Source organism: Vigna umbellata, chromosome 3, assembly GCF_029865625.1.
Source record: "Vigna umbellata cultivar VRB3 chromosome 3, Vumbellata_1.0, whole genome shotgun sequence".
Taxonomy (NCBI): Eukaryota; Viridiplantae; Streptophyta; class Magnoliopsida; order Fabales; family Fabaceae; genus Vigna; species Vigna umbellata.
In genome coordinates, this window is record NC_142167.1 from 45,059,168 (window position 1) to 45,085,235 (window position 26,068).

Sequence of the window (26,068 nt, forward strand, 5' to 3'; positions counted from 1 at the left end):
ATGTGATTATTCTATTATATAATTTTAGACTGTATTTTTGAAATGTTACAATGAATAATATGATTTAGATGATATTTTGAAACAAATATATACCTATCTTATCTATTTATCTCACCATATTTTCTTAATCCTAATTATAATAATAAAATATTTTAGTTTTCAAAATAGACATCAAGACGAATCATCTTCAATGTTAAAAGTTGTTTACCACTTTTCAAGTAATTTTTTTAAAATATTATTATTATTATTACCGACAAAAATACCGATATTTTTTTTAGTTTTTAAGAGATTAATAAATTAAGTCATTATTAAATACTATAATTAAAAAATAATTATTTTAATTATTATTTATTATGTAATGAATAAAATATTGAATAATAAAAGTTTTTCGAAGTTGTCGCAGAAAAATTTACCTATAAGATATAAAATTTTAAGAAACAAAACAGTAACAGGAAATTAACAGTTATATTTTTATATAATTATAAGTAATTTTTTAAGAAAAGAATTGTGAATAATAAGATATAAATTTCATTATATATTATAGATATATTATAGATAGATGATTACAAATATGATAAAATAAGAATTAAGAGAGTGTAATAATTTGTGTCTAAATGAAAGGTAAAAATGGTGCAGAGGCTTGACTGTCCGAGACTTGCAGGGAGATGTCTCCATCATATTTGGTAAGCTGCTATTCTACAGAATGCAATTCATTGAACTTGACCGCCATAGGAATAACGAACATTAAAATTAAAATAAATAATAATTTTATATTTTATCAATTTAATTTAAGCAATTTGCTGCTCTTCTCTCTTCTGCTTCTGTGTCTGCATCCATCCATCATCTCATCTGTTGCATTCCATTTCATGTAAGTTTCATTTTCATCTCTGTTCCTGCTCTTGAATGCGTTCATACACCGATCATTCGCACCACCCCACTACTCTTTTTGTATGCCTAAATTCATGCTCTCTTCCTCCCGATTTCCCTTCAATCCATTCATTCCCATGCCTTAGTTTTTGCAAATTACCTCTAATTTTCTGCAATTGAATCTAAATAACTGCTAATTGGGCTCTGGGGTTCTTATGTTCTGGAATAACCAACCTTTTTCTTGCTTTTAATTGACCCTAGGTGTGTCTTTCCACCCTGCAGCACTCTCCCTTCATAATTTTAAGGTTTCAGTTGGAATAAAGAGGGCATGATTTTATGGCCCTTCTCTGCAGTAATTGGTTGCACAGTAACACCATATTTCGAACGCTCTATCTCTGCCTTTACATTCACATTGCGGAATAGGATTTTTTTTATCAGAAAGATAAATTAATATATAGAGCACTTGGGGTGCTTTAGCCCTTTTACTAGAATAAAATACAAAAAAAATATATCATCTATATGTACTTAAGCACTTATGACTAACACCATAAGATCCAAATTAAGCTTAAATCATGTTAATAACTTCCTTCCAAGCATGCCCTTTGTAGGTTTCTTCAGAGTGCTTCGTCTTTCTTTCTAGTTCTCTAATCATGATTGTTTCAATGGAGTTTATATTACTCATAGTTGCTATGCATAGGATTACACATCTCTCTTCCGTTTTTCATCCACTTGGGAATGTTTGCAATACGTTTTGTATATACAAATACCTGGTTCACTGGTGCATTTATGCTCTATGTTCTTGTAAGCTGACTAGCTCTGAGCTTTGTGAAATAAAAGGGCCCCGCTTGTTGCATTTGATGAGTTCTGCACTACATATTTGACGAATGAGTCCAATGAGTTCAACGTGAGTTAAACATTGAGTTCTTCAAATAAACAAGCTGAACTTGAGTTTTTGTACATTTGACTTTAATGTTTATGAACCAACTTGTCTTATATATGTGTGTGTATATTAAATAATACATTTTATATTATAAAATTTATCTAACAATTTTTTAAATAGTTTCATATTAATTTTATTTTGTATAAATTATTATAAGTTTAGATTGACTTGAGTTGAGTTCAAGTTGAATCTAAAGGTTCATATTGAACTTGAGTTAAACTTCAAGCTTATTCCATTTGTATCGAACTAAGTCAAGTTTGGTTAGGTCTGATTTCACTCGTTTTCAGCACTTAATATTCTGATATTAATTTTCAATTGATGGTAGTTTTTTTTTTTTTTTTCTCACTCTAGTGTTATTGTTGATTTGATCTGTTCCATTCTATCTTATGCTTAACTTTTTCCATCTTTTAAATGTAGTTATGTGAAAGGGAAGAATTGTCTGAGGTGATTCATTCACTATGGAATCCTGCAATTGTATTGACCCACAAATGGCAGCTGATGACTTATTGGTGAAATACCAATATATGTCTGATTTCTTCATTGCCCTTGCTTATTTCTCAATCCCTTTGGAGCTTATCTACTTTGTTAAGAAATCAGCAGTATTTCCATATAGATGGGTCCTTGTTCAGTTTGGTGCTTTCATAGTTTTATGTGGAGCAACACATCTAATTAATTTATGGACCTTTAGAATTCATTCAAGAACTGTGGCCATTGTAATGACCACTGCTAAGGTTTTAACTGCTGTGGTATCGTGTGCAACTGCCCTCATGCTTGTACATATTATTCCTGATTTATTAAGTGTTAAAACAAGGGAATTATTTTTGAAGAACAAGGCTGCCGAGCTTGATAGAGAAATGGGCCTGATTCGCACACAAGAAGAAACTGGTCGACATGTTAGGATGCTGACTCATGAGATTAGAAGCACTCTTGATAGACACACAATACTGAAAACGACTCTTGTTGAGCTGGGTAGAACTTTGGCACTAGAGGAATGTGCCTTATGGATGCCAACACGAACTGGGTTAGAGCTTCAGCTCTCTTACACACTGCGACAGCAGAACCCAGTTGGATTCACGGTACCCATTCATCTTCCTGTGATTAATCAAGTATTTAGTAGCAACAGGGCAGTAAAAATTTCGCATAATTGTCCAGTTGCTAGATTACGACCTTATGCAGGAAAATACATGCCTGGGGCAGTTGTAGCTGTTCGAGTTCCTCTCCTACATCTTTCTAATTTCCAAATATATGATTGGCCTGAGGTTTCAACTAGAAATTATGCTTTGATGGTTTTGATGCTTCCATCAGATAGCGCTAGACAATGGCATGTGCATGAGTTAGAATTGGTTGAGGTAGTTGCTGACCAGGTTAGCAATTTTCCATTTTATTCAGTTACGTTTCTCTCACAGTTTATTTCCATCTTACATGCCTTTCATTTTAATTGAAACCAATTATTTTACATCTATATATTTTTCATTCATTACTTTGTAGCTAAATTACTAAATTTTGGAATTGTGAAAAAGTGATTTTTTTATATCTGTATGTTATTATTTCTAATAAATGAGCTTAAGTTTTTTGTTTCATGTATCAATTCTCTTAAGTTCAATTTGTTATGTTTCTGTATTTCTATAAATGATAAAACTCTTTCTTTCTTTCAAACAATTTTGGATAAATTTATATGAATGTGTGCCTGCTTTGCACAAAAGCTAGTTATGGTAAAGAAACCATCAGAAGATTAAATGATGTACTACGGTTTAATAAATCATTTGCATAAAAATATATGATGTGGGAACCATCAGTTTCTTTTTCTGAATTAGTCTTTCGTTTGATTATGCCTTCAATTGCTTTTGACAATTGTCTACTACATTAGGTAGCTGTCGCTCTTTCACATGCTGCAATCCTGGAAGAGTCAATGAGGGCAAGGGATCAACTCATGGAGCAGAATGTTGCACTGGATCTGGCAAGAAGAGAAGCAGAAACTGCAATTCGTGCTCGGAATGACTTTTTAGCTGTTATGAACCACGAGATGAGAACTCCCATGCATGCAGTTATTGCACTCTCTTCATTACTACAGGAAACAGATTTGACAGCAGAGCAACGTCTAATGGTGGAGACAATATTGAAAAGCAGTAATTTGTTGGCTACCCTCATCAATGATGTTTTGGATCTTTCACGGCTTGAAGATGGCAGTCTTCAACTTGAAGAAGCAACATTTAACCTTCATTCTTTGTTCAGAGAGGTGAAAACTTCATGCTAAATTCTGAAATTCCATTTAATTTGTCTGACTTCATGTTAAAAGCTGATGTTGTCGGAGCTTTTATTCTGCTTGCAGGTCCTTAACTTCATTAAACCTGTTGCATCTGTTAAAAAGTTATCACTCACTTCACATTTAGCTTCAGATTTGCCAATGTATGCCATTGGTGATGAAAAACGTCTCATGCAAACTATTCTGAATGTTGTTGGTAATGCTGTTAAGTTCTCAAAAGAGGGCTGCATTTCCATAACTGCTTTCATTGCAAAGCCTGAATCCTTTAGGGATCCTAGAATTCCTGACTTTCTTCCAGTGCCAAGTGATAGCCACTTTTATTTGCGAGTACAGGTTGGTTTCTTCAAGCTTAGTTAATAATATTTTACCTTGGGGTATTGTTTCTTCTGTTATCCAACTCAAATATGGAGTATAAGTGTTACATAAATTATAGGTAAAAGATTCAGGATCAGGAATCAATCCACAGGACATCCCAAAGTTATTCACCAAGTTTGCACAAAACCAATCTTTAGCGACAAGAAATCCTGCTGGAAGTGGACTTGGCCTGGCAATTTGTAGGAGGTACTATATTCTTGTCAGTTTACCACCTTAAACTTGGATGTGAAGCACTTGCTGTATTTACTATTCCTTAGAATATTGTCCAATTGGAATTAGGTTCTTTTTAGAATTCCTGAGTTTTTTCCGTTGATTATGAACAGGTTTGTAAATCTTATGGAAGGGCATATTTGGATTGAAAGTGAAGGTATTGGTAAAGGATGTACAGCCACGTTTATTGTAAAACTTGGAATCCCAGACCGATCAAATGAACTTAAGCTACCTTTTGTACCTAAAGTTCCGGGAAATCATGTTCATGGACGTACAAACTTTGCTGGGCTCAAGGTTCTTGTCATGGATGACAATGGGTCCGTGACAACTTTATTCTCGTACCTTTAGTTCTGAAATTTGTTTCTATGTCATTAACTTACTACTGAGTTTCTTTTTTTTCAATTTTTTAAATAAAAAGGTTGGTGCTATTGCATCACTATGTTGTTTACTATCCCAACTTATTGGCGTCAGAAACATCAATTATTTGCAGCCACCCCTGAATATCATTAAAGAGAAACTATACGAAAAAAGTGAGGGCAAAGTCAAAACCCCTTATGAAACAAAACAAGGTAGAGCAAATTTATCTCTAGAAAACTTTGGATTAAGAAATTCTGGAACATTATCCCACCATGAGGGCCTATACGGATTACACTTCCTATATAAGTTAAATGTAAAATCATGTCTATTGTTCTCCTTACAATTAAGCCATCTACGTCTAATTTGCCATGGAATTACTTGAAGAAATTTAGAGAAGTAAAACAGTGAATAAATTCTTACACTGTTACAGTTTTACTACTGTTTATATAGAGTACTTAGGGGCAGAATACAAAGGGTCAATGCACTGCCCTAAACCTAACCCTAAAGTTGGGTTCCCATACACGAATAATAATAAAACAAAAACATTACATTTCAACACTTCCAATTGGTAACTTTGATGATAGCAGCAGAAGACTCCCAACTGTTCTCAATCTCCGGAAGCTTTTTCCATTTGAGCCACACTTCTAATTCACTTGTAGAATTAATGTGTGTATATAGCAACTTTTCTGGAATGACTTCCAGCATATATTCTTCAGATAGCTGAGAGGAAGGCGCATCTTTAACTGCTGGCTTGAGCAAGGAAACATAAAAGACTGGATGAATGTGACTGTGTGCAACTTGTAAGCGACTTGGCCAATGTGTTCCACCACCTGATAAGGATCATAATAGCAAGAATTTAGCTTTTCATTAGGTTTTGTTACCAAGGATTTGAATTTATATGGTTGGATCTTTAGAAAAACCCAATCTCCTTCATTCTAAACCACATCCCTCCTATGCTTGTTGGCTTGAAGCCAATTCTGGTTTGTGCTTTGCACGAGTTATCTTTTAATGCTTTTAAAGTCACATCTCTTGCTTCTTGCATCTGATTTACGCTTTCTACCTTGGCTGGAATGGTTGTGCCCTTCAAAACTAGAGGGGGATCACGTCCATTTAGAGCCTTAAATGGTGTCATGTGAGAAGAGGCACTTAGTTGGTGTTCCAAAATTCAGCCCAAAGTAGCCACGTGGGCCAATGTTTGGGTTGAGTACTTGTCATGCCCCTTAAATACATTTCTAGACAGCGATTTACAACTTCAGTTTGGCCATCCAATTGGGGTGATAGACAATGCTATACTTTAATTTAGTCCCAGCCTGTTTAAAAGTCTACTTCCAAAACTGACTGAGGAATAATTGGTCTCGGACTGAAACTATGGAGGAAGGAAACTCATGTAATTTGACCACTTCATTCACAAAATCTGATAGGGATGAAATAAAGCAAAGAAGTGAGCATATTTAGTAAGTCTATATACTACCACAAAAGTGGTATCTTTTCCTTTTGCTTTGGTGTGCAGTTCCCCAATAAAATCCATGGAGATGTCAGACCATACTTGAGTACCGGTAATGGTTGCAATAAGCTAGCAGGAGCCAAGGTTTCAGTTTTGTTTCGCTGGCATGTTTCACATTGTATCACATAAGTTTTTATGTCCTTTCTCATGCCCTCCCAATGTAGGACTCCCGCTACCCTTTTGAGAGTGCGAAAATAACCACTGTGACCTCCTAGAGGTGACTCATGTAGCTCCTGAAGAATAATTGGAATTGTAGAGTAGTGCTTAGGCAATACTAGTTTACCCTGATAATAGAGCCGCCCCTTTTTCAACTTTTAGTTTGCATGAGCATGAGGATTTATCATTAAACCATGAATGACAGCACTCAACTTAGTATCCTTTTGCATCTCCATGTCCCAGTTTTCCCAATCTTGTGGTTGCAGTTCAGAGATATTGCCAAAATAAGCATATCTGGAAAGCGCGTCAGCCACTGCATTCTCTCTCCCAGGCCTATATTGAATTTCAAAGTCAAAGACAATTAATTTTGAAGCCCATTTGAACTGTTTTCTGCTGTCAAAAGTTTCTGCTTAGTCAAAAACTTTAAACTCTTTTGATCCCAGCAAATAATGCTTCCATTTTTGTACTGCTTGAACCACAACCATCAATTCTCTTACATATACTGATTTGTTTTGGGCCCTCTGTGACAGTGCTTGACTCCAAAAGGCTAAAGGCCTGTTTTCTTGGAGTAAAACAACACCCAATCCCTTACTAGAGGCATCAGTCTCAATCACAAAATGTTTTGAAAAATCTGGAACAGCCATGGTTGGTAAATTGCTTTCTTGAAAGATTCCCAAGTGGGATATGGGTTGCAAGATTCCAACCATTGAAACCAATTTAAAGCTTTTTCTTCCAAAGCCACCATCACTGCTTCAACTTCAGAGACTTCTTGCAAACGGAAATATATGTCCAATCTATAAGTGCAACCAAAAGCATCTTCCCCTGCAAAGATTGGTATATCCAGTTTGCACCACCGTGAACCTCCATTTACTTTGCAGCTTGATCTTTTTCAACAGTCTTTTGGGCCGAAAAGTCAATATTATTAGACCCAGGTGCTGAATTGCAGGTGATCTTTTCCACCACTACCGATAATCCACGGATCAAATTCTCCATTCTTTGAAGACGTTCAAGTTACTCATTTTCTACTTTTAGTCTATCGCTTCTATGTTCTTGACTCATGGGTTCCAGACTTCCAAATTTGGAGTCCATTCTAGTGTTAACCATATGCGTTCAAGACAGCTACCAGTTGATAGGTCAACCAGAATTTACAGAGACATTCAAGATAGGTTCTTGAATGACTTTTATTAAGAACCAAACTGTTCTGTCAATGTGACAGGATTACACAATGTTCCTCCAACACAGAGGTGTTTCGAGAGGACCTTAACTCTTCCCAAATCCCTCTTCCTCCAAAACTCCTAAGAAACTACTAACAACAGCCTCTCACAGACTATATATATATATAGTCTGTTATACAACAACAGGAGGTTATAACTGCCTCCTTTATTTATTTCTCCTAGTATAACCATTCCACTGAACCAATCAATACCTTTAGAAACAACACCTATACAGTCGGATGTGTTTCTACCTTGCATAAAACCTGAGTAGGATTTGATAAAGCAATAGGCCTAAAGTATGTATTATTTGATAAAGCCATAGGCCTGAAGTATCTATTATTTCAGCATTTTTATTTTTGGAAACGAGGATTAATGAGCTGAATTAAAGTTGCAGCATAGGTTGTATGCATACATCCTGATATATGATGCTCCAAAAAGTTTGAAATTTTTTTTGGAATATTATAGAATAGTAAACTTAAGTTGATTATTCACGTTAAGCTCAGGCTCCAATTTCTCGGGACCCAATTATGTTTTTGAAAACATGATGCTGAGGAATGATGGCATTGCCAGTTTCTAATCCAAAGTACATTGGTCTTTCATGAAAGTTCATGTTGTTAAAATTTATAATTCACAAGCTCTAAAAGTCTTCAGGACTTTAGAGCATCATATCAGTGATAGAAAAGTTCAATTTGGAGGTTACATATATTCACAAACTTACCTTCCTAAAAGGTTAAGCATTAGGTGAATACACCAGAATAATATGTCTCTAACAATTTAAGTTGCTGTTTTCTTTCTTTTTCATTGTGCATGGTTTTCTGATTACCTATGGCTTCTTTGGTTTCATGCTTTGAATTTCAATTGTTGCCACTATGGTACATTCCAAAATCTGAGTTTACTAAAACTATTAAATTCTAAGCAAAAAATGTGTCATTTTGGACTAGATGTAATATGATTTTATCAATGTGCAGTCTTATTCTTGTTATTCGCCTTCTACTTTCAATAAAGTTAAAATTGCTTAGTGGTGGTTGGTGGAATCGCCGTGTGTGTGAAAGTGGAAGCAAAGCAAGCCATTGAAGTTTATTGTTTTGTTTTTAATTCTTATAACTGATGGTGAAACTTGTGTACAGGGTTAGCAGGACAGTAACAAAGGGACTTCTTATGCATTTAGGATGCGATGTTACCACTGCAAGCTCGAGTGAAGAATGTCTTCGTGTTGTTTCTCTGGAACATGAAGTGGTCTTCATGGATGTTTGTACAGGGTTAGATGGTTATGAACTAGCAGTACGTATACATGAGAAGTTTACGAAACATCAAGATAGACCACTGATAGTTGCTCTAACTGGAAACACCAAAAGGGTAACAAAAGAGACCTGTATGAGGGTTGGAATGGATGGCCTTATATTAAAACCTATTTCTGTTGACAAAATGAGGGGTGTTTTATCAGAACTCTTAGAGCGCCGAGTTCTATTTGAAACTGTTTAACCTGCCAGATTGGCTTAATATTATGAATTATTTTGTTGTACAGAGCTAAATCAAATTTGGAAAAACACAGACTTATGAAGCAATGGGGCAATTGATATTAATTGTCATCCTTATTGCTGTTATGAGATCGCGGCAAATACAACAATGGTTGAGTCTGCCTTTTTAAATCATTTTTGTCGATATACATTCGTATATGCTGTATATTCTGCTTTTTACTTTATTTTTTTATAGAATTTCAGACTTTCGAAGTTTTGCATTGACAATAAAATTGCTCTCACTGTCCTTGGTTGTTTTGATTTGTTAATCCTTGAAAATTGTTTGTTACACATTTTTCGGTGGCACTCATGAATTAGTTGAAATTTATTGTAATTTATGGATGAGTCTCTTTTGTTAATTTATGTTTATATAATTTAATTTACATCCATGTACTTGTCTTTTAGTTATGTACCGATCTTATGTTTTAATTTATATTTATTTAATTATTTTATTAATAATATATTATTTTTTCTTTTCATTTTATTTATATTTTTATTATTTTATTTATTTCCAATGATATGCTAGTTCAATTCTTTAATTTATTATTTTCAAAATCATTCTTTGTAATATATTGACACATGCCTAATTATTTATTTAAAGTTCTTACTTTAATTCTTAATTTTCTTTTTAATTTGTATTGTTTTGAAATTTATAATTTTTATGATTCAAAAAGGTGTATATGGAATAATGATAATAATAATAATAATAATAATAATAATAATAATAATAATAATAATAATAATAAACAAAGAAGTAAAAGTAAATAATTCATTTCTAATTCAATAAACTTGGATAATAGAAAGATATATATGCTCTATTATTATTTTATATTTTTTAAGTATTTTTATATTTGTTTGGATTGTGTATGTAATTTATTAATTAGTTAAGATAAAACACGATGTAACTTAGTGGTTATCAAATTTCATGATTCTTGAACATGTAAGTGGGATTGGAAAAGAGTCATAGGTTGCCTTTTAATGAGTTGACATATATTAATGTATGAGAGTTTATGCTTAAGAAGTCATAGTTTATAGTTTAGTATACTACATGAAAGTAATCACTCAATAGGTGAATACTTAATTTAAATTAATGCTTTGAAGTAGGTTATTCATAGCTTAATATATAATATATGTTCAACATAGTCATTGTATGTTTCTTTAGATATATGAAAATGATAAATATTTAAAAAATGATAATTATGATTGTATTAATATTTTTAATGAAAAAGATTTAACTATTTAATCACTTAAGTAACTTTTTTATGTTTATAATAAATTGTATAAATATTTAAAAAATGATAATTATGATTGCATTAATATTTTTAATGAAAAAGATTTAACTATTTAATCACTTATTAAGTAACTTTTTTATGTTTATAATAAATTGTATAAATGACGTGAATTTATATATTTAATAAAATGAAATTGGATCTTGTGATAAGCATGTCAAATCTTACTTCGTTTAAATATATGTTAAGTTTATTAAGATTTATATTTAAAGTTTACAAACATATCACTCTTTTTTTTTACTTTGTTGTAATAATATTATTTTACTATTGTAAAAGAACGTTACCTAATGTTCATTAAGTGCATTTATGAGTACAACGTTTTAATTCTTGGCAACGTTTTGACAACGGTTATTTTTGCACTTAGCTCTATAAATAGAGCTTTTCCTCTGTTCCAAAATACACACAAAAAATTAAGCTTTCTCTTCTATTTTGAACAAAATTTCTTCTTCTATCTTTTGTTATTTCTGAATCCTATATTCTGGGTATAAACTCATATAGAGTTTTTTGCTAGTTCTGAAATCCTCGAATACTTTCAAGAAATTTCGATAGTATCCTGGAAGACTTGCGCAATACACTGCGGATAAATCCTTAAGGACAATAAAATTATATGCCTCAAGAAATACTGTTTGTGATTGTCAGTCTTTTCTACAACAATCTTAAGGACTTATACATCAGTATATAGACACAAGAGATTGAAATCTTAGTCCTATGGTTTCCGATCTCGTTACTGTCCAAAATTAAAAAGGTATGGGGAGCTTAACTTATGTTTGCTTATTTAAATATCTGAAAATACTGTTTTTCCTTTTGAGTACAAATCCCGATCATGAAATGTGTGGCTGAATGTTTGAGTTGATGCTAGAATGATGGGTATAAACTGAATTACTTTAAACGTTTGAGTTAATAAAGTGTAGGTGTTTTCTGAATATAAGATTGTACGCCGACTATGTGAAATTAAGTTATATTACTCGGTGATCCGAGATTAAATATGATGGTATTAGGTTGCTACACTAGGGTTGAGGATGAAATTTTGATTTAAATTGAAATGTGGGGTTATGTTTTGTTGCAATGCTTAACAAGGAATTTTAGTAAGCAAGGGATAACTTATAAGAGCAATTTTGGGTGATTAATTCATGTTTGACAACTTAAGTAATTCTATATGTTAGTTTTTGGAATAAACATTAAACTAGCCGAATTTTTTCGGGAAATGCATGTTGAGAAAGAAAGTTCATGTTGGGTAATATGGTTTTGCATTAATAATTCACTTGAATAAGTTTACCATAATCAGTATAGCTTGAATGAACCAGGTATCTAACACCCTAAAAGTGCTAATGGTTGGGTAGTTTGACCTATAAAAGTCGTAATAGAAATTATGAGTTTGTAACACTGGAAGTAACTAGAAATGAATAAAATGAGAACATACACGATTGCTATTGTTACTCAGTTTGCATAAATTAGTTTTAAAATGTTCATCAATGTTTAATGTAGTTGAAATAGGTATAAATTTAGGGAATGTTGAGTATGGGATTCAAAGCTGATTGAACTTGGTTTTGACTAGTTGAATGAGTTAAAATACTTTATGTAAGCAGTATGTGATGGTTGTTAGATGATAGAATTTGTAATTTGTTGTCCTATTCTGTTTAGATTGCAAAATCTTCGTTAAATTGGCTGGTATGAACCCGAGTTACTTTGTAATTAGATTATTGATCTTATCATTGTGACAAAATCACGTGTTGACATAATTGAGATTGATTTGTATTTTGGATGAGCTAATTAGAGTTCTCTGAGTTAGTAATTGTTATTAATTATGTGATTTTCTTGACATGGGAACTGAGCCTAACACTGTTTGACCTTACTTATGATATTACAAGCTTTGAGGGATTTAACTTTTGGCGAGCAGATTTTTATTAAAGCTGTTCAATGCTATTCAAACTAATTTCAAAAATTTTGTTAATTGTTGTTATACGATTTTTCGTGGATATAAAGTGTTTTAATGTTCTCAGACATATTAGATTTGGATGGGTACATGTGGGTTGTGAATTGATGTGGTATGAATCTTCAGGTTGATTATTGAATGACAGTTCTCATTTAAAAACAATATGAGTGTAGGTAATGTTACTTAATCACTCAAAGAAATAAATTTGGCTTTTCACCTAATGATATTTATAGTATTCTAAATTTGAAAGTAGAGATTGTCGCTAGAACTAAATTGTTTCTAGGATCAAATTTTGAAATGAAATAAATGGATGTAGCCAATGTGATTTTAGGTATTAGAATCATAAGGAAGGGAGATAATGTATTAGCATCCCAAGAACAATACATTGAGAAACTTCTTAAGAAGTTTGGGTTTCATGAGTTTAAACCAATGAGTACACCTTATGATGTTAATTCTAAATTAATGTAAAACAAAGGAGAATCCATTTCTCAGCCTCAATATGCCATAATAATCGGGAGCTTATTACACTTGATGAGCTTTTCTAGACCTGATATTGGTTATGCAGTAGGTAGACTGAGTAGGTACACTCAATGTCCAAATCAGAAACATTGTGATGCACTTGCTAGGCTTATGAGATACTTAAGAGGTTTAATGGATTATGCCATTGACTATAGTGGATTTTCCGTTGTACTAGAAGGGTACAATGATGTTAACTGAATCTCTGATTCAGATGAGACAAAATTCACTAGTGGTTATGTATTCACACTTGGGGGTGGTGCAATTACATGGAGATCAGACAAACAAAAAATTATTGCAAGATCAACAATGGAATTTGAGTTTGTTGCTCTTGAGATAGCTGATAAGGAGGCTGGGTGGTTGAAAAACATCTTAGTGAACATTCCACTAGGAATGAAACCAACCTCATCGGTATCAATACATTGTGATTGCCAATCGAAAATAACTATAGCTAAAAAAACAAGAATTACAATGGAAAGAATATACATATACAACAATTGAGACACAATTTCATGAAGCAGTTGCTAAAGAATGGAACTATTTCCATTGATTATGTGAAGTCAGAACAGACTCTAGCAGATCCATTGACAAAACCTCTTGGAAGACAAATGATATTACAAACATTGAGGGAAATGAAACTTAAGCCACTTGCAAACAAACAAGTGATCATAACCCAACCTTTGTGATTGGAGGTCCCATGAATAAGGTTCATACAGATAAAAATAAGTCACTTGTTATTTCTGATACCACTAAATTGATTTTTAATCAATTATGTCCTTTCCATGGTGTGTGTAAAAATGATAGAGACTGCATTATTGAGAGGTTAAACTTTGTCATTAATATTCTATGTAATGAAAAAATTTTAGCCTAAAAAGGGTTTTAATGATTTTCATATCCCTTATGGGTGGTGTATGATTTGCAACATACACTTGCTGAAATCACCTATATGAGTGTCAAGTAGGGCCGCTTGTATGAGATCTTGACATGATCTCTAAAGCACTCATGAATACCGAGAACGCACATGGCCTAATAAGCACAACACAACGATAACAATAATGATTATGGGGTTGTATTGTGATTGATAAACTCATACAAAGTTTCTTGCTAGTTCTGAGATCCTCGAATACTTTCGAGAAATTTCCGTTGTATTCTAGGGGACTTGCGCAATACACCATAGATATGACCTTAATGACAATGAAACTACACGCCTCAGGAAATATTGTTCTTGATTTTGTCAGTCTTTTCTACAACAATTTTGTCCATATCTTCTTGTGGTATGAGTGTAAGATGAACATGTGTACTAAAAGTTGTTTAGGAAAGTGTCAGAATGTTTTTTCTAAAATGTTGATTTATGTAGTTTTAATATTTTAGAAGACATTAAATATATAGTTCTCTATTCTTATGTATAACAATCATACATATTATAATATGTCAGAAAGAAAAGAACATTATTGGAAGAGTGGAAACGTGTACATAGAAAGTATGTAAAAGAAAGGTGAGAAAAAAACAAAGAGAAAAAAGTTAAACAGAAAAAAGGAAAAATATAAAGAAACTAAACTAAAAAGAAGCTTAACCAGACAACTAAACAACAACAACAAAGTCCCCCTCAAGATGGGAGAAAAATATTTTGAATTACCATATTGGAAATGACACTAAAAAAACTATATAATGAGGCAAGAAGTTGGTAAAAATATTAGTAGTTAATGATGCTTCACGAATGACCTTATGGTTCCTTTATCAACTTTTTCTCTAATATAATGAAGGTCAATCTCCAAATGCTTAGTTCTTTCGTTATGAGAAGGATTCTTGCTCTAATTTAACATAGCTAGCGAGCAATCCTCGTTCACGACAGAGAATAAAGTGAACATACCTTTGTTTACATCTTACCAAACACATTTTTAATTTATTTTTGATTTCTTAGTGAAATTAAAATAAATTATAAACATTTTTATATAGAATTTAAATAAATTAAGGTGCCTTGTATTTTTTTTCCTACCTCCTTTAAACTAAATGTAGGTGAATAAGTGAAAGGAGGCCATCCTCATTTAAATATTAAATTTGTTTATACATAAATCTATTTCATGTTTTTGTTTTTCTCTATAAGCTCTTAGACATCATTATTATAACATGAACATTTTATTAAAAAAAATGAAAAAGAACATAAAAACATGAAAGATCACACCAAATCTATGATAAAAATACATCGCACTTAGGAAAAAATATCAATGATGAAAAAAAAGAGTAAATACATAGATGAAAAAAGTAAATCAATGCAATACTAGTAGAAAATTAAAGGTCAATGATAAAATTCCATAGCATATTAAACTTGTTCACAATCCACAAAAGACCTTTAAAACTTATAGCTTTTTAGAAATCTTTACTTTGGAAGATTTAGTATTAACTTTCTTTGGTGTACCCCGACGAGGCTTCCTTGTAGTTTGAATTGGATCATCCTCCTCCTTAGAATTAGAACTTTCCCCCTCATCAAGCATATTAGTTCATTTAAAGGTTATTTTGAATTTCTCCATAAAACAAATTTCCTTAGATGTCAAAAAATTAGGAACTACCTTATGGCTACAACGAGGTCAATCTAAAAGTTGTAAACCTTGCAAATTATCGATGGTTTGAGTAATATCCTCCAAGAAAGATATATCAGCCAAGGAATCAAAATCCGTTAACACACACCACCACTAGAAACACCTATATTCTTAACAATAGAATATTAATTCACAACACAAATATTATCATGATTTGTCTCAAACTTTGATTGAGCAATAATATATAGCACAAGCTCTCCTACAGGTTCCACTACAAGCTTGACTCAACCACATACTCCATTATAGACTCCACCATGGGCTCCAACTATAGACTTTCCACAATATAGGCTCTAAAACAGGCTCCACAGCAGGCTCTAAAATAGGCTCCACAACAACCTCCACAGGCTTTAAAACCAAACCTAAAGAGTCCTTATTCCCATCTTGGGCACCAACCACCTTAGGACGATAAAATTGTTGTATTTCAACTGTTTTCTTCCCACTAGAAATTACGTTGAAATCTTATTGTAACCATATACAATTAGATAGATCAAGACCAGTCGTTTTACAATTTGAACATAAAAGAGACAATTTCTCATACTCCACATCAATAATAAATGCAAATCCTGACCTTTCCACCAAAATTTGATTAAGGAAATCATATAACAAATCAATATCAACAAAGACGCGTAAAGAAACCTCAAGACTTATTCTTAGTGTAATCATCTAAAGATAAGTGTGTGCCAATACCACACTCAATTGAGAAAATCTCTTTGATTGCCAATATTCCAAAGGAAGACCATGTATGTGAACCCAAAATTTTTGAGCTTCGCAGAAATTAGAACAAAATCTTTAGTCCAAGCAAAATCACGAAGGATTTCATGACAAACTCAAACTCTTCTCATATTTTGAAGAATAAAAAAAGAAAATTCATAAAACTCTTTGTTAAGAGGAACTATTTTCCATTGACCCAAATGTTTTTAGACTACATCGAGCTTCTTAGAAAGATCTAAATGCGTGAGAGATTTATCCCCTTTTGTTAACAAAATATGTCATGCAAATGATTTTTGTACTCCTCAATATTAATGAGATAAACTTCTTCAGTAATTTGTGTTGAGACTATATTCTCCCTCTATGCAAGAAGAAGGTAGTTGTGATAAAGGATATCACAAGCTTTATTAAGAATTGATCAAATGCACGTTTTTTGCCTACGTGTTTGAAGAAGATTTAGATGAATAGGACTTTATGTAATCCTGATCTTGTAAGCAACCCTAACCCTAAGCAATATGAAACTCCATAAAAGACACTAGTGCAGGAAGAGGAAATAGCACTGGTTATAATTGGTTATAGGCACCGGTTCATCAATCGAGACATAAACAGACGAGATAAAAAGGGATAGGTTTTATGCCTCAGTTATGAACTGAGATAAAAGTGATAAGATTATGCCTCTAATTTTTTTAACCGAGGCCGTAACACTTTTTTTTAATTTTACGTAACACAGTTCAAGTAGGAGGATTTGTGACTGAGATGATTGTATTGAAGAATTTGATCGTGATATGTAATAATTAATATCTTTTATAAAGTTTATTTTGACTTTTACTATTCACATGTGTTCTTATCGAAATTTGGAATGTAACCTTTAGATACGTGGCAAGAGATGATTGGATTGAGGAATCCATACGTATATTTCTAAGCATTGAAAAGTTAGAAAAGATCTACTTATAAAGAAAATTTAACACTCAAAAAAGTAAGGAAATATGATATTTATGTATAAAAAAATAAGTATCAATTTCAGTGTGTTATATTGTTTAAATAAAAAATATATTAATTAGACACATATTATTAAAAGACAGATCAATTTTAGTGTATTATATGATTTAAATGAAAAATATATTAATTAGAGACATATTAAAAGATATATCTATTTAATGAATTTAATAAGTAGAATATTTGGATAAAATAGCTCTATGTTCAATCTTTCTTTCTCCAGAGAAAGTGGAATTGGAGAATGACGAGGACGATGAAGCAAAGGAGGTTGATATGTGAAGAAGATGAAAATGGTGGTTGCTATGAGAAATAGAGAGGAAAGTGAAAGAAAAATAAAATGAAAATATATGATAACAACCGGTGCACATTTTTTGAAAATTTTAATTTAATTTATAAAATTAATTTTTGTCATGTACACAGTACATGTTAAGGAACTTGTTGCTTATAAGGTTAGGTGTCAAATAAAATTCCAATTTTACATTTAACACCAAAAATATATTTAATCCAATAAATAACTATCCTTAAAAATAATTTATTAAAATTTTTATGTATCGATTATAAATGTAAGAACTCCACCAATACCCGTATCCGTACACGCTGCGGTGCCGTCATCAAACGACAGTTTGACTGGCGCTTCAAGGCAAGCTAACCTGCGCAGCGCATCATGCTCTCTAATTGGATTCCTGCGATTTCGTTGGGAGCAAAAGCTTTGATCAGAAGGAAATGGAATCGAAACCCTAATCCAATGATCGTGAGTGTGCAGTGGTTCTCATTTTCTTCTTCCAAAGCTCCAATAGACATGGCTGCCAGAGATGGAGAACTGAGGGTTTTTCTTGTTGCCGGTGAAGTTTCTGGAGATTCCATCGCTTCTCGCCTAATGGCTTCGCTTCGACTTTTCTCACCTTTCCCTCTTCGCTTTGCTGGTGTTGGTGGGCATGTCAACTTCTTTTTTCATTCTATCACAAGTATACGCTGAAATACACTCGAAGTCTCGGTTTATTTTGTGGGTTTGGACATGCTTTGTTAAGTTTGAAAAATTTTACATTGATGTTGTGGTCGCAAGATAATTATTTCATCATTTTATAATGGTAAATTTGGTGACATGTGACGTCACACCATTTGCACCAATGCTTGTTGTGCCAGTCAAGATTAATATTAATGTTACAAATGTACCCTAGAAAAATGATTAGTTTGGAGACCCGATAGTAAACCAACATTATGTGATATGATTGTTCTATAATCTTGTGCTTTTAAGTGTGTGATGAGAGGTTCAATTTTCAAAAATGTATGTATTGAAAAATATCTATTTAGAGAGGTTTGTATTTTTAAATGATCTTATGGTCCTTTGAGAGATTAGTAATTGATTTTCGACCAAGAATTTTTGGGTTCGTGACACTCTGGTTAAAAAAAAGTTAAAATAGGATACCAAAGTGATAAAATAGAAGAGATGAGAGACTATAAGTTTATTTTAGTAAAGAACACATCTCTGAGGAAATTTGCTTCCTAGGTATAAATTTAATGTTTTATCAATTTCAGGGCTAAGATGGCAAGTGAAGGGTTGAAGTCTCTATTTTCTATGGAAGATATTTCGGTAATGGGGCTTTGGGAGCTTTTGCCTCATCTGTATAGAATCAGAGTAAGTGCTTTGTTTATAAGATGTTAGTAATTAGTGTGATTTCTAGACTGGAACAGAAGCTGGGTTTTCCTTTTGTTTTCCACCAAAATTTTTAGAATTTGTTCAATATGTTACAGCTAAAGTCTTTGGTTGAAGAACAGGGTACCTGGTTGCTACCTGAAAAAGAGGTTACTCGCGCGATTGCAAATAGGACACAACACTGCTACAATACTATTGTAACATATAAAATCAGCTTCAAATCAACATGGTCACATATGTTAAATCAGAAAAGATAATTGGTTTATTTTAACCAAGTATGAATCATTTGTGGAAATAGTGAAATGCAACGGCAATTAACTTGATGAGACATTTCCATTTATATTTATATATTAATAAAAGTTTAGAAAACCAAAGTAGTGTTAAACACAGATAGGAGCATTCAAAGTGTTCATTAAGTTTCTTTCTTATATCATTTTCAACATGGGTGCTAAACAACTTATAGCTATGATGGAAATGTTTGTTATTCCTTGATTCATTTTCAACTTTTATTATTCTAGGGATATCTATCTGATAACTTTTGCCACATTTCTGAATTACATTTGAAGCATCTGTATATGAAATTTTACCTGTTACACATGTGAAATCCATGTGGTGTTGTTAATTTTCAGCTAAAACTGAAGGAAACAGTTGAAGCAGCTGTTCTATTTGAACCTCATGTTGTATTAACGGTTGATTCTAAGGGCTTTTCTTTTCGGTTCTTGAAACAACTTAGAGGTACTACTGATGCACTCTCCTTGCTGGAATATCTTCTGCATCTTTTTGGTTTTAGAATTATGTTGTATGAAAATGGGGAATGTCTTTTGCAGCTAGATACATTCAGAAAAATATGGATTTTCCATCACACTTTCACTATGTAGCACCATCATTCTGGGCATGGAAAGGAGGTGAAGCAAGACTTAGAGGACTAGCAGAATTTGTGGATCATCTATTGTGCATACTTCCAAATGAAGATAGAATATGTAGATTGAATGGATTGCACGCAACAGCTGTTGGGCATCCGGTCTTGGAAGATGTTCTGGAATTGAATTTGGTATGAGCTTGGGACATTTGACAATTCTTAGCGGTGTTGTGATGCTTGTATGCATTAGAGATTTTATGGATTATTATGTTATTTTTTATTCTTACCTCTTATACAATAAGAGGCAAAATTTTGTTTGACCTTTGGATTTCTATTCTTCCATATCTCATCCTGATCCTTACCCATGAAAAACTTATTAAAGTAGTTCTCGCGTCTCTCTTTGATATCTTGATGTGTAACAAAAGTTGTCCTTCTTCATCCTTATTATATATGACGTAATCCAAATTTCTCGATTTGCTTTCCCTTAATTTTGCATAGCTTATATTTCCAGAGAAACAAGTCCACGATTCATGAATGGAGGGCAAAAGGCAATGCTGAAGATTTCCGAAATAAGTATGCAGTGCCAGCAGGTACTTCTAACAAAATGAAATTCAAGAACTTCACATATTTAACTAAACCCTAAGTTTCTGACTTTTTGGTACTGTTGTATGAGCAGATGTTTAACATTCCGTTAGTTTAATGATTTTTCTTTCTTGCTCTGTGGATATTTCCTTTAGCATAATGCCCCAAATTCTTGACATTGGAGCAGAAGTTATAGCTTAAAAAGAAAAGTCATATGAACACCATCTTTTGGATATTTTTTGTGCTATTTTGTCTAACTTTGAAGTCATATTTGCTTTATTCTCACATTAATTTTAACTTCAAAAGGAGCCACTGTGATTAGCTTACTTCCTGGAAGCAGAGTACAAGAAGTCAGTCGGATGCTTCCCATCTTTTCAGATACTGTGGAACTGATGAAAGACACAGTTCCACACTTGATGACAGTCATTCATGTAGCACCTAATGAGCATGTGGAAAATTTTATAGCTGGTGCTATTCATGGATGGCCTGTGCCAGTTATATTGATTTCAGGTGGAACAACACAACTAAGATATGATGCTTTTAGTGTAAGCCCCCTTGTCCCACAAGTCCTCCATTATAGAATGCTTAGAGATTCTTGCTTGAGTTCTGAATATAAACTTGCAATGACATTATAACTGTTGATTTTCCAAAATGTTCGCCAGTGATTATGTCCAAATTGCTTGAGTTTGGCCATTTCGTTTTGTTTCCTAGTCCCCTATGTATTTCATAGCTAATTTAAATAAACTACGTCGTAGGCAAGTAGAGTTGCTTTATGCACATCTGGAACCGTTGCTGTGGAGCTGCAGCTTGCACGATTACCCTGTGTTGTTGCATATCGTGCCCATATATTGACAGAATGGTACGTTCGGTACAATGCTAAGATACAGTACATGTCACTTCCCAATATTTTTTTGGACAAGGCCATTATTCCTGAAGCACTCTTTCAATCTTGCAAACCGGCAAACTTAGCCTTGTTGCTCAAGTAAGAATGAATGTCAATTACTTTCAATTAGGAAAAAATAAATAAGAGTTTAAATGTTTCAAGTTGAGAATTTATTATCTGAGGGATGTTTTTTTGTTGGAATAGTTGACATGTTTTTTTGTTGGAATAGTTGACATGTTTTTTTGTTACATATTACAGTGGTTTAATACATGATAGTGGTTGTCGAGAAGAACAAATAATTGCAGCACAAAAGTTTGTCAAGCTTCTATTGCCTTCAGAGAGAACAAAGCACAACCTTCCACAACAAACTTCGAGATCTTATGTGGACTACACTCCAAGTGCAATTGCAGCATTGACTATATTAAACCATGGGAAACCAGTGACTAGTATCTAACGACATCTCTTTCTGCGATTCTTTGGCTTTGGATTTTTAAACTGCAAAGGAATGTCTGTCTGCAGCTGGAAGAACAATGATCTGAAGCCCTACGTTGTTTTCTGCGTGGACCCTGAGCGACGTCTGGCCATCAAATCCGACAACTTCGACAATACCTCCCTCGTCTAGAACGAGCGGCGACATGTGGCCTTTGCGTCCCATTACTGAATATGATGGAGTGAAAAAGGGAATGCGGTAATGATGAATTGAAAATCGAATTTGAAGTAGGAAAATGAGGTAAGGAAAAATTGAAAAGGGGAATGAGAATGAAGAAACATCTATAGTGAGATTAGGGGGAGAGAATTGCAACACTCACTTACAGTGAGCAAAAGGCATGCAAACAAGGCACAAATTCTAATTTAAAAGAAATTGAAACTCGTTTTCTGCACACGATTTCAATATGGAACGGTTTTGAGCTATAGTCATGCACACTATCACTTCGAATTTGAAAAAAAGAAAAGTGAAACTCGTCCTCCTGACATACAACTTCAATGTTCTGGTTTTGAGTTAAACTCACCATCTCTTGAATTACTTATTTCTAGAAAAATTGAATGTCATCTTCTACGAAGACAACTTGATAGTATCATATTTTGAAATTCAAATTTGTCTTGTGTGCGCGACTGCTTTGTATTTAGTAAGAAATCATGAGCATCGAATACCACTTGTGTACAAAAAGTCATACCTGCCAAATACTACTTACCAAAAAGTGGTAATTTTGTTATAATCTACCTATTTTGATAAAATTGGTATAAAATTATATCATTTTCATTAAAAAAAAAAACTCTGCTAAAAAGGAAGGAAGATGTTCAAAGTTGTTAGAACACAATAGTAGCATAAGTAGTCATCAACATGCGTTTACGGTTTTGCCTTGCAATTAGATTAGTCAAGTAGCTCGATTTCTCAACCTACAACTTTGAATCATATCCATGATGGCCTTTAGATCAATAATGTGGGAGGGGGGATGATGACATGGCATTTTGAGAAGTAAAGAAAAGAAAAAAAGAGAAGAGGATATGGCTACTTTAGAATAATATGTGGAGGGAATAACCTCCACGGTAAACAAGAAAATGGTATATCGTACACGCTGCATCTAGCCTTATCATGAAAAGAATAAAGATGGATAAACAGATGCCTCTAAAAATAGCAATTGGCTTGTGGGTTCAAGTTTCCTTGTACTTCAAATTTCCAAGTTTAACCAATATCGAATGCATATAGAATCATTTACCAATAGTCATTGCAAGAGCATATCCCATTCTTGACATGATGAAACCGGTATGCATCTCTGACTACTATCTCTCTTCCAGTAACTATTGATATATACTTCATTGCCGTATGGCAGTCTCCACAAACTCGAAGATTTTTAAATATTCTAATAGGTTTTGGTTTCGGGGTACTTATAAGAGCAAATGCCACAGCAATTTTTTCACTGTGTTGAAACAGATAGTGATCCTTCTGTTCATCCTCCACATCGTGAAGAACAAAATCTGTATTTGGGATATAACCCAAGTTCTTTATTTTTAAAGCCAATTCATCAAGTTCATCATATATCATTTTAGCCTGGGGGTGTGAAGTATCCCCTACGTGGAATTTGTGTATCTGGTTGTCGATTTCAATCCAGCTATAACCTGTTTCTTTTATCAATTTTTTCTGTTTCATGCATTTTCTTATTGCTGCTACATCATCCCACCTCCCTTCTGACGCATACAAGTTTGACAATAATATATAGGTAGCTGGATCATGAGGTTCCCGCTCAAGAATAATTTTTGCAGCATGCTCTCCAAGTTTGGTATTACGATGAACCCGACAAGAACCAAGAAACGTACGCCATACCAATGCATCAGCATCAAAAGGCATTGAAGTAATAAATTCAATAGCTTCTACAAGCAATCCAGATCGACCAAGCAAATCAACCATACATGCATAATGTTCCATCCTTGGACTGATACCATAATTATAATGCATAGAATTGAAGTGTTTCCAAGCCTCATCAATCAAACCAACGTGACTACAGGCTGATAAAACCGCAATATAAGTGACCTCATTAGGCTTTACACCTATTTCAAGCATTTCATAGAACAATTCTAAAGCTTTTGTAGCAAATCCATGTTTTGCCAAAGCACTTATAATAGAGGTCCAAGTTATTACATTGCGATGCCCCATGTCATCAAAGACCTGCAAAGCAGCTTCTTTGATTCCGCACTTGGAATACATAGAGATTAAAGCGTTATTAATGCATAAATCGGTTCCGAACCCTGACTTCACTATGAGGGCATGAATTTGTTCACCCCTACCGATTGTACCTAAACAGGCTGCGCCACTTAAGAGGCATGCATATGTAAAAGAACCAGCTCCAACAGCAACGTTCTCAATATCATGGTTAAAAGACTCATCAGAATCCAATGCTTTTGCATGTGCATCAATAGCTGTACTGCACGAAAATAAATTCTTTTCAAATAAGATATTGAAAGCTTTTCGAGCACAATCCGTACTTCCAGACCTTGCATACATGTTAACAAGAGAATTCCCCACACAATTAATTGCGGAAAGGCCCAGTTTAATTGTCTGACCATGCAGTTGTTTGCCGAAGCTAAAATCAGGAAGATTTGCACAAGCTTTGAGGACGCTGGAGAATGTGAAGCAATTTGGTGCAACATGACCATGAAGCATGTTACAAAACAGCTCCATGGCTTCCTGCTCTTTTCTGCCCTGTACATATCCAGAGATGAGAGCAGTCCAAGACATAACATTATGAAGAGGCATGCTATCAAATACTTTCCTAGAATTTTCTACTGATCCATCTGCTGCACATTTTGCATACATGTCCACCAGAGTACAACCCACACAGACATCTGAAGCCAGTTCAGACCGGATAACCCAAGAATGCAATTGCTTACCAAGTGAGAAGAATCCCATCTCCACGCAGGCCGATAAGAGACTGGTTAGAGTAAACCTATCAGGTGTGTGCTCACTTACCAACAGACTGCAGAATAAATCAATTGCATCGCTAAGAAAACCATGTTGAGCATATCTAGTAATCATCAAAGTCCAAGTGACAAGGTTTTTGTCCCGCATTTTGTCAAACACCATGCGTGCTGAGTGGATATCAGCACTGCCTTTGGCAAACATATCAATTAAGGCACAACCAACACAGACATGAGAATCAAAGTATCCGGTCTTGAATAAAAAGCCAAAGATTACAAGGCCAATAGAAAAATATCGAGCATTAGAAGAAGATCGAATTGAGGCGGTAAAGCAATATTCGTTGGGAAAAATCCCGAATTGGAGCATGTGAAGAAAGGTAAGAAGGGCTTGGGAGTGCATGGAGTTATTTGAAAAACAGGAGATGAGAGAACTCCAGGAGACCAAGTCTCTGTTATCGCCCATGCCTTGGAATATTGAAAGCGCGCTTTGCCAGTCCCCGCATTTAGAGTAGAGGCTAATTAGAGAGTTGAGAAGAAGAGAGTCGAGGGGGAGTCGAGAGTGAATCAACTTGTGGTGAAGGAGTTTACCAAGCTCCAAGTTACCAGACCTGATGCAGGCTTTGAGGAGAAGGGAGGAGTTTATAAGTTTCTGACGGCTACCAACCTCCTCCGGCTGTAGCGTCAGGTCAAGCGTGGAGATGGCTTTGCGGAGTTCTGAACCTCGGGGGCCATGCCCATGCCCATGCCCATGCCCATGCCCATGCCCATGAATTCTCCACTGAACACACAGGGAGCTTAAGCTCGCCATCAATATTTCTTTATTATTTCTCTTCTACATCACATTCACACTAACCAAATCAATCCTTCTTTATTCTTCTCTGCCACCACTTCTTTCAAATATCTATCCAAACGATAACAAGTTATCATTAAAACAGAAAAATGTTTGTACCTTCCATTTATTTACTTCCCTAAACAACTATTTATTCTTTTATTTCTCTTGGTTTAATAATTCGCGGATCCTGTTGTTTTTTGTGGAATCTAAATTAGGTTTAATGTGTCATTATTTTAGTTCAGAATTTTATATTGGTTTTTTTCTTTTCACGTCTTATTACTGTAAAATTGAATTAAATAAAGGTTTTTCGTCAAATTGATCACACGTAATTAAGGAGAATATGTTGTCAATGTAATTTTTTATTACGTGGCATTAAAAACGTGACTGAATTGTATTTTTTTA

General features: G+C 33.8%; 3 protein-coding genes across 11 annotated transcripts; 2 read left to right on the top strand and 1 right to left on the bottom strand.

Annotated features, from left to right (window-relative positions):
* The first annotated feature begins 616 nt into the window (after positions 1 to 616).
* ETR1 (Signal transduction histidine kinase, hybrid-type, ethylene sensor) lies at positions 617 to 9,616 on the top strand. Of its 5 annotated transcripts, none has more exons than XM_088110540.1 (8): positions 778 to 868; positions 1,129 to 1,771; positions 2,225 to 3,195; positions 3,675 to 4,043; positions 4,137 to 4,403; positions 4,504 to 4,631; positions 4,769 to 4,972; positions 9,014 to 9,616. In XM_088110540.1, exons 3-8 carry the CDS (start codon positions 2,266 to 2,268, stop codon positions 9,366 to 9,368), a joined length of 2,253 nt encoding a protein of 750 aa, XP_087966666.1. In that variant the 5' UTR covers positions 778 to 868; positions 1,129 to 1,771; positions 2,225 to 2,265; the 3' UTR covers positions 9,369 to 9,616. The 5 variants fall into 5 exon arrangements, with proteins under 5 accessions (XP_087966668.1, XP_047154524.1, XP_047154525.1 ...); XM_088110541.1 differs by having other exon boundaries at positions 803 to 868; positions 1,705 to 1,771; XM_088110542.1 differs by lacking the exons at positions 778 to 868; positions 1,129 to 1,771 and adding an exon at positions 617 to 683.
* An 8,377-nt stretch (positions 9,617 to 17,993) lies between these two features.
* Positions 17,994 to 22,496, top strand: LPXB (lipid-A-disaccharide synthase B). Of its 5 annotated transcripts, XM_088110545.1 has the most exons (9): positions 17,995 to 18,375; positions 18,979 to 19,078; positions 19,195 to 19,245; positions 19,726 to 19,831; positions 19,924 to 20,147; positions 20,467 to 20,545; positions 20,844 to 21,082; positions 21,293 to 21,519; positions 21,679 to 22,496. In XM_088110545.1, the coding sequence occupies exons 1-9, from the start codon at positions 18,107 to 18,109 to the stop codon at positions 21,872 to 21,874; spliced, it is 1,491 nt and encodes a 496-aa protein (XP_087966671.1). In that variant the 5' UTR covers positions 17,995 to 18,106; the 3' UTR covers positions 21,875 to 22,496. The 5 variants fall into 5 exon arrangements, with proteins under 5 accessions (XP_087966670.1, XP_087966671.1, XP_047154528.2 ...); XM_088110544.1 differs by lacking the exon at positions 19,195 to 19,245 and having other exon boundaries at positions 17,994 to 18,375; positions 21,293 to 21,396; XM_047298572.2 differs by lacking the exon at positions 19,195 to 19,245 and having other exon boundaries at positions 17,996 to 18,375.
* A 415-nt stretch (positions 22,497 to 22,911) lies between these two features.
* On the bottom strand, positions 22,912 to 25,766 carry EMB2261 (Tetratricopeptide repeat (TPR)-like superfamily protein). The gene has a single exon (XM_088110543.1). The coding sequence runs from the start codon at positions 25,640 to 25,642 to the stop codon at positions 23,135 to 23,137; it is 2,508 nt and encodes an 835-aa protein (XP_087966669.1). The 5' UTR covers positions 25,643 to 25,766; the 3' UTR covers positions 22,912 to 23,134.
* Between the last annotated feature and the right edge of the window lie 302 nt (positions 25,767 to 26,068).